The following is a 9,005-nucleotide window of genomic DNA, read 5'->3' as shown; positions in this document are numbered from 1 at the left end:
GAACGGAAATATTTTAAGGATATAAAAGTAGCGAGTTCTCTCATCATTAGTTAACAGGGTGGCTATATCATTTAATTTACTAAGATGTGCTACAACAGTTTCAGATTCATAGCCATAGAAAGGATCAGATTCAACCAAAGTAATTATATTGGGATCAATAGAGAATTCATAATCCTTATCAATAACAAAGATAGGTGAAGTAGCATAAGCAGGATCATATTTCATTCAAGCATTCAGAGTTTTTTGTTTCAGCTTAGCTAATAATTTCTTAAGATCACTTCTATCATTGCAAGCAAGAAAGTCTCTAGCAGTTTCTTCATCCATAACATAGCCCTCAGGCACACCAGGCAATTCATATTTATTGGGAGAGTCTTCATCATCACTTTCATCAATATTATCAGTTTCAATAATTTCATTCTCTCTAGCCCTAACAAGTTGTTCATCAAGAAATTCACCAAGTGGCACAGTAGTATCAAGCATCGAAGTAGTTTCATCATAAGTATCATGCATAGCAGAAGTGGCATCATCAATAACATGCGACATATCAGAATTAATAGCAGATGCAGGTTAAGTGTCGCAAGTTTACTCAAAACAGAAGGTGAATCAAGTGCAGAGCTAGATGGCAGTTCCTTACCTCCCCTCGTAGTTGAGGGATAATTTTTTGTTTTCGCGTCTTTCAAGTTCCTCATAGTGACCAGCAGATATAAATCCCAAGTGACTCAAAGAATAGAGCTATGCTCTCCGGCAACGGCGCCAGAAAATAGTCTTGATAACCCACAAGTATAGGGGATCGCAACAGTTTTCGAGGGTAGAGTATTCAACCCAAATTTATTAATTCGACACAAGGGGAGCCAAAGAATATTCTCAAGTATTAGCAGTTGAGTTGTCAATTCAACCACACCTGGATAACTTAATATCTGCAGCAAAGTATTTAGTAGCAAAGTAGTATGAAAGTAACGGTAACGGTAGCAAAAGTAATATTTTTGGGTTTTGTAATAATTGTAACAGTAGCAACGGAAAAGTAAATAAGCGAAGAACAATATGTGAAAAGCTCGTAGGCATTGGATCGGTGATGGAGAATTATGCCGGATGTGGTTCATCATGTAACAATCATAACATAGGGTGACACAGAACTAGCTCCAATTCATCAATGTAATGTAGGCATGTATTCCGAATATAGTCATACGTGCTTATGGTAAAGAACTTGCATGACATCTTTTGTCTTACCCTCCCGTGGTAGCGGGGTCCTATTGGAAACGAAGGGATATTAAGGCCTCCTTTTAATAGAATACCGGACCAAAGCATTAACACATAGTGAATACATGAACTCCTCAAATTATGGTCATCACCGGGAGTGGTCCCGATTATTATCACTTCGGGGTTGCGAGATCATAACACATAGTAGGTGACTATAGACTTGCAAGATAGGATGAAGAACTCACATATATTCATGAAAACATAATAGGTTCAGATCTAAAATCATGGCACTCGGGCCCTAGTGACAAGCATTAAGCATAGCAAAGTCATAGCAACATCAATCTCAGAACATAGTGGATACTAGGGATCAAACCCTAACAAAACTAACTCGATTACATGATAAATCTCATCCAACCCATCACCGTGCAGCAAGCCTACGATGGAATTACTCACGCGCAGCGGTGAGCATCATGAAATTGGTGATGGAGGATGGTTGATGATGACGACGGCGACGGATTCCCCTCTCCGGAGCCCCGAACGGACTCCAGATCAGCCCTCCCGAGAGAGTTTAGGGCTTGGCGGCGGTGGTAGGGCGAGGCTCCAGGGGACCCAGCCGGGGCAACACCACCGCGGGTGAGGAGTGCCGCCGCCGCCGGGGAGCCGCCGTTGAGGAGCCGGCACCACATCATGCCGGGGGGGGGGGGGGGGAGGTGGGAGGGGGCGGGATCCAGCCGAATCGCCCCGCCGCCACCCTCCTGGGAGCCGGCGCGGGCTTCGCCGGCCGCTCCTCGGTGGCAGCGAGGTGGGGAGCAAGGTGGGAGGGGGCGGCAGCGCTCGATCTAGGGTTCCCCCGCCGCCGCCAGGGAGGGAGAGGCGGAGGACGCGGAGGTGAGAAAGAAGATTCGCACTATAAATCTTCAAGCAATCTCTGTTACTATATATAATAAATTCACTGACTCTGATTTTGTTCAAAGTACATATATTCATTGACTGAATCTGCTGCTTACCGAAATATATATTGCAGAGATGCATAAATGCCTTCCAGAGTTACTCTTCTTTGAAGCTAGGAGTGTGCCTTTTGCGGAATGAAGACCGGACGCCGGTCGACGAAACAGAGCATGCAGCTGTCTCTGTTTCCAGTAACCAATGCCTGCCTTTTTTTCTCACTGATGAATGCTGGCTACACAGTAGCAAATTCAATCTCAATACTCTCAGGTAAAACGGACAACAATGACAAGGAGCATCTGCATGACTGAATAATCTCTCTGCCTGAAAAACACATGCCACACATTTCTCAGCTGGAGGACTGACGAATCAAGGTGTGAACTAGCTAGCTAGGTACTCTCTTCAAGATTTGCTTATACTACTGTCCCTTAAGTAAGGTAATCTACAGCAGACCTGACTGGAAACTCCAACATACTTGTCAGCTATTTGGTGAGCTACATCACGGAAATCTTCCATACAGTAACAGTGATTACTTGAGGGTTATTTAGTAGCATACATTGACATATATAGTTCACTGTATAATGATAAAGCTATGAACATAATCTGCTAGGAAAGCATTTCAATCAAGCACAAACAGGCATACTCCCAATCAAAGGCAAGCCAAGCATTTAGCAAAACGCCTGGGCTTTGCAGCAATGCAAAAAATAGCGCGCTACAACAAAATAGCGCCGACCTCAAAATATGCTATTAGCGTGCTATATCGCGCTATAGCGTGCTATTAGCGAGACATTGTACACCGATATATTTAGCGAGGCAATTCTCAATACGCTATAGCGTGCTATTAGCGACGCTATAGCGCGCTATTTTTTTCAGTGCTTTGCAGTGAATAGGCCTTCCTCCAGTGGCCGTCTCTCCAACTAAATTCCAGCAAATGCCTCCTTCTGAGGAGGATCTCTCCAAGTTTGCTTCAACCAAATCCCAGTAAGTGCCTCCTCCTGAGAAGGCCTCCTCCAACTTGGGGCAATCTGTAATACATAGTTCCTGGAGGGCTGGGAGCTGCTGCAGGAGCCCCTCCGGTAGTGTCTCTAGGGTTGGGCAGCACTCCATTCGCAGCTTCTTGAGTGCAGTGATTCCATGCATTCCATCTAGAAATGTTGCCAGTGCACTGCACCGATACACTTCGAGTTCTCTCATCTTTTTTATGTTCCCGAGAATTATTGGCATGGACACCAGCTTCTGACAACAACTGATGTGCAATATTTCAAGAGATGCAGGCAGCCTTGGTATTTCCACCAAATTTTCACATCCTATAATTTTAAGAACCTGGAGTCGAGGAAGCAGGACATTTTCGTCATCAGATATTGTTGATGGGAATGAACCAGTTAAGTTGGAACAACAAGACAAGTGTAGAAGTCGAAGATGATTGAGGTTTCTGAATTCTACTGCTGGCCATTGTATTATATTATTGATGCCTGTAATCCACATACTTTCAACAAAACCAAAATGGTTCCATATATTCCGTTGTATTTGGGACAGTTCATGTGAGAAAAGACAGTCACAATCTATTATATCCAGCTTCTTAATAAATCTGCAAGGTGTTCTGTTCATCTCCTCTTCAAAGCGCCCTACATTCTCCCTCAAAACTGTGAGTCTCACTAACACATCAGAGTCACCAAGCCTTGAGAAATGAAGGTCCATAGATAGACAACCAACAGGTTCAACTACAATGGAGCCTTTGCACTCAAGATTAGATTGCATAGACAGATTCATTAGATGGTGAAGGGGAATGTCTCTTGCGCTAACCACCTGTAGATCTTCAACCAAAGGGAGCGTCCTGGGCATGCTTGATAGCATTGGGCAATTATCAATAATTAGCTTCTTGAGCTGCGGCAATGATACAATTGCCACTTGTCCTGCCACCTCTTGGTGCCATCTCTCTAGCTCAGGCATGTCGGAAATTATCATGGTTTCCAATTTAGGAAAGAAGGGTGGCCGAGAAATACATGATTCCACATTGTCCATCTCATCATTAACAATACATATACTTGTCACGCTATGCAAACCATCCAAAGCCAAGTACCCAAGAGAGGGCAGCTGCCACAATGGTGGAAGATACTTGCAGTTCTCACATCCAGTCAGAGAAAGTTCACTAAGATGTTCTAACTGGGTACAGTTGTGCATCCATGATGAGAATTTGGGACCAGTATAATTAGATAACAGTAAAACTTCAAGCTTTTTGTGTGGACGAAGAGCCTCCAATATCCCTTCTGCAATATTATCGACTCCATATCCAAAATATGAGCCATAATGTCCATTTGTCCAATCGAGTGATAATCGCTTCAAATTATGCTTGTCAGACATATTGCCTTGTTTAGCATTTTCTGCACCATGCACTTTTCTCAGCTCAGTCAAAGAAAGAGCACCACATAGATTTAAATCTTTCAGTTGATCAATTCCACGACCTGTATCACTATCAATGACATAACTCGTCAACGTTTGTCGGGAATTCAACTGACTAATACCTTGCGGCATCTGCTCCAAACTATGACACCCAACAAGGAAGATGTGTCGAAGACTGCTCATATATCTCATCCCTTCTGGTAATTTCTTGAGTTCTCTACAACCAATGAGCTTCAATGTTTGCAAGCAATACAACATGGTGGTGGCTTCAGGCAATGCAGATATATCAGAATAAGAACAGTCTAAATAGCGAAGATGCTTCAAATTTGTCATTTGTGTTATGCTTGGGAACGTCTTCACTGCTCGTAAGGACATTAATTCTGACTTGGACTTTCTTAGTGGACGTTGATAGCCCAATTGGCGTTGGCTTAATATCGTGCGGGCTCCGGGAGCTAGAATTTTCATCATGACTTTAACATTAAAATAGTCATAATCAAGTGACAAATGTCGAACCTGATGCTGTAATGAACCAGCGTCTATGGATCCTTCCAAAATTCGTCGACGTGATGAAAATGATTGCAAGTGGAAGCAACCATTTCCGCTTACAGAGTCAGCAAGATCATGCATGAGATCATGCATCTTGCAAGTAGTTGGTCGGTGGATGAACCCATGTCGAAACTGAGAGAGACGATTCTTTTGAATCTCCACATCTTGGAGGAAACATCTTTGGACTAGCATATTGAAAATTTGTTGGCCTATTGTTTCTGATGCAGTAAAGTCATTTGCCATCCAAAGCTGGATTAACATGTTTGTATCCATCGGGCTATCCTTGGGGAAAATAGCACAGAATGAAAAACATAATTTTGCTTCTGATGACAAGTGATCATAGCTCAGCTGTAGAGCAGGTACAATCCCAGTTGCCAGGACGTCATTCTTCCAAACATCACTGTTCAAAATAGAAACCCACTGACTGTGATGCTTTGAATGAAGTAAAGTTGCCACTGTGTTGATAGCAAGAGGCAACCCCTTACACTTGTGTAAAATACTCTTAGCTATTGAGTTGAATTCCTCTGGTTTTTCCACTTCTCTACCAAATGCATTTTTGTGAAAAAGCTCCCATGATTGATCTTCATTTAGAAGTGACATCTGATGTGGTGGAAGTGTGCCCATCATAGAAGCAACTTGATCATTGCGGCTTGTCACAATTACAGCACTACCCGATCTAGAATGTGCGCACAACAATGATCTCATGTCATCCCACTTCCGTCGATCTTCATTCCAAACATCATCCAATACTAGGAGGTACCTTTTCTTGGCCAAAACTTTACTGAGTTCCTTCTGCAGTGCCTCCATCTGAGTCAAACCACACTTCTTCATGGTGGCCACTTCTATTATGGACCGGATGATTTCTTCAATAATGAACTTGTCAGAGACACATACCCACAAGACCAACTCAAAATGGTCCTTCACCCTTTGATCATTGTGAACAAGTTGGGCAAGGGTAGTTTTGCCAATTCCCCCCATGCCAACTATGGGGAGCACCATGATGCCACTATTACCAATGTTGCTATTATCAGACTGGTTGAGCAATATCTTCACCACTTGTTCCTTTTCATCTTGTCTGCCGACGATTTGTAATTCATTGACATGTGAGTGTGTTTGCGGCTGAACAATGGTTGGTGCCCCGGCATGTTGTAGGAAGTGAAAGTTATTCATCTCCACAACCAGTTCGTCTATCATTTCAAGGGCATCTTTCATCTTCCTGCTCATGGAGAGACGAAAAACAATCGGGCTGCTGGTGGTGAAGTAGCTCAGCATCTGCAATGAAAAACAATTATATCAAAATTAAAAGCCCGCCATTTTCCAAAATAAAACCTTAAACAAATTGTTAGCAAATAAACTAGCGTGACAAGTTTCAGGTTCAGGTTAGGCTTAGTGTCAGGTTTCAGTTTCGACAGTCTGTAGTTTTTTCTTCAGTTGTTTCAGTCAAGCCTGAGGACGCGGCATGTGCGATCCCGAGGCCGTAGCTCGCGGCAAGCGCACGCCCCTGATCGTGGGATGGCACGATCCAGTAGAGGGGGTCGTCCTCGATCCGTTTTTTCAGTTCATCCGTGAATAAAGCAAACAGAAAACGCAGCAGTTCAGTGCGCTGCACAAAAATCATCGTCGCTGTTGTCTCCTTCCACCTCTCGCCATTGACAGAGCTTCAAGCTTGAGGGTACCACAAATAAGTGAGAGGCGGAGAATGCACAGTTGCTAGTCATGTGGAATAGCAATCAGATGATTGAATAAATAATTCACCCACAAACAAAAAAAAGATTGAATAATAATTGGATGAATTTGTCGAGCGAATGCTGATATGTTGCATCATTTTTTGTGATTTTCATTCAAACTTTGTTTCAGTTCGTCTAGTTTGAGGAAGTGTGGGAAAAGAAGGAGCGGGCGAGGACAAACCTTGCGTGCCGTGGAGTAGGGGCGCATCTGTGCAGCACGGAGTCGCAACGCCTCGTAGCGGAAGTCGTCGAGAACGTCGTCGGCATGATAGGCGGCGGTCTTGAGGTCCGTCATCCAGCGGCGGATGACATGAATAGGTAATTAAGCAGGCAATTTGCAGACATGAATAGGGACAGCCGGACAGGGACAGGGCTAGGCTGTTGGTCAACTTTTTGGGTATGCGATAAAAATATTAAGCATGGGTACCTAGTATATATTCACGTGAACATGCAGCCATGCACGGGTGTCTCTCGTTCAATCACAGAACCAATATTAGATACTGTATCGTACGTGGTTTGCGAGATTATTTTCTTTGCAGTTCAAACGCGCGGTCAAGGAGTCCTAAAATATTGTGCGGCCAATGCATGTATACAGTTGCATGCCACCAGCCTGCTAGCTCCGGTAGAAAGATTCCTGCCACAGGAATAGTGCGACCAGGTCTGTCGAGGGCACAACTCGTTTCGTCTCGTCTCGTCGGTGAGTATCAAATCCCACATCTTCCTTTCTTTTCTTGCTATAGGTGGAATCAGTCATACCAAACAGTGCTAGGATGGGTCCAGGTTGAAATCTGTCGAACCTATTGATATGCTAATCAAATGCGTGCTATAGTACATGGTACAGATCTCAATGCGCCAGATTCTAGATGAACGGACTGATAAGCGGGTGCCTAGGCACCCGGGTTCTAAAAGGCCACTCTCTTTCAAAAATGCATTATCTTGTTTAGAGATTTTGCACCATTGTGATTTTTGAAGATCATTTTTTTTATGGCTTCCCACAGATTTTAAGAGATTCAACAAGAATTTTAGAGATTTCACGTGTTTCATTTCACGGCATCTAGTATTAAATGGATTGCACTTTCCTCCCTTAAATCTGATTTTGAAATCCACACACCAATATGGATGTGTATTTGGATCTCTTTTTTTCAAAATTATGTATTTTTTACATCATAATTTCAAAATCAACCTCTGAACATTACTACATCCGTCCTAGTTTAGTAGTCTCCTTTGTATTCTATGCCAAATTTTGACCTTAAATTTAACTAACATATATTCATGCATGTCACCAAAAATTATATTGTTGGATTCGTATTATGTTCAAATACGAATCCAATGATATAATTTTTTGTGGCATGCATTAACATTTTGTTAGTTAAATCTATACTCAAACTTTGACACAAAATACAAAAATGACTTACAAAATCAGGACGGAGGTAGTAGCATACATCTCTCACCAGGTAGGTGAGCATTGGGTTTGGGTTTTCTCGGGAGCGATGATTGATAGAGGACGCGAGTACCAATAAACTGACCAAATAAAATTACAACCTATTAAACTGAACTAAAGCTGCGACAAGTAATATGGATCGCAGAAAGTATTATTTTATATTTTAGCTTGTACTCACTCCTTTTTATGTCAAAAAAATATAAGGGTAGTTTATGAAAAGGTGGTCTCAATCTACGGCCCTACGAGTCTTAGGTTTTAAATTCTTAATTCTCATTTCTCAGCAATTAACTTATTATAAAAAAACAGTGAGCCACATCGTTTTGAGTTAATTTCTCGATACAAGAAAAAATAATCTCATAACAATTGTAAACCTAGAGACCGCACATTGATCTTGGCAGGTAGTAGTAGTTTTTATATGAAAGCATAATATTAGACATGAAGACATAACTGGTAAGCTGAATAATTGCGTACCATTGGCATATTTTCTTTTATACAGCTATAAATATCATGATAAGGGGAATAATTGCATACCTATGCCTTTGGCCTAAAAAGTATTCGTTCGTCATAAAGACACAGTTTTAGTATATGTTTGCAAGTTATAATGTCAGATATCTCAAAAAATCTGAAAATAACAAAATAATCTAGGCATGTGATAAGGTTCAGTTATAATGCAACTATACAAGTGGAAGATTAATAAAAAAAGGAATGATATCCGATTCATAAGAGAGAAATATAAAAACATAAAAAGT

The 9,005-nt window shown here is 42.0% G+C and overlaps 1 protein-coding gene across 1 annotated transcript; it reads right to left on the bottom strand.

Moving 5' to 3' along the window:
- Window positions 1-2,970: 2,970 nt before the first annotated feature.
- On the bottom strand, window positions 2,971-7,116 carry LOC109769844 (disease resistance protein RGA2-like). Its single transcript, XM_020328552.3, has 2 exons — window positions 6,997-7,116; window positions 2,971-6,360 (listed from the first exon to the last, which is right to left on the bottom strand). Exons 1-2 carry the CDS (start codon window positions 7,108-7,110, stop codon window positions 2,971-2,973), a joined length of 3,504 nt encoding a protein of 1,167 aa, XP_020184141.2. The 5' UTR covers window positions 7,111-7,116.
- Window positions 7,117-9,005: the final 1,889 nt, after the last annotated feature.

Source organism: Aegilops tauschii, chromosome 7, assembly GCF_002575655.3.
Source record: "Aegilops tauschii subsp. strangulata cultivar AL8/78 chromosome 7, Aet v6.0, whole genome shotgun sequence".
NCBI lineage: Eukaryota > Viridiplantae > Streptophyta > Magnoliopsida > Poales > Poaceae > Aegilops > Aegilops tauschii.
Note: the sequence above shows the minus strand (reverse complement) of the source record. Positions and strands in the feature narration are given on the sequence as shown.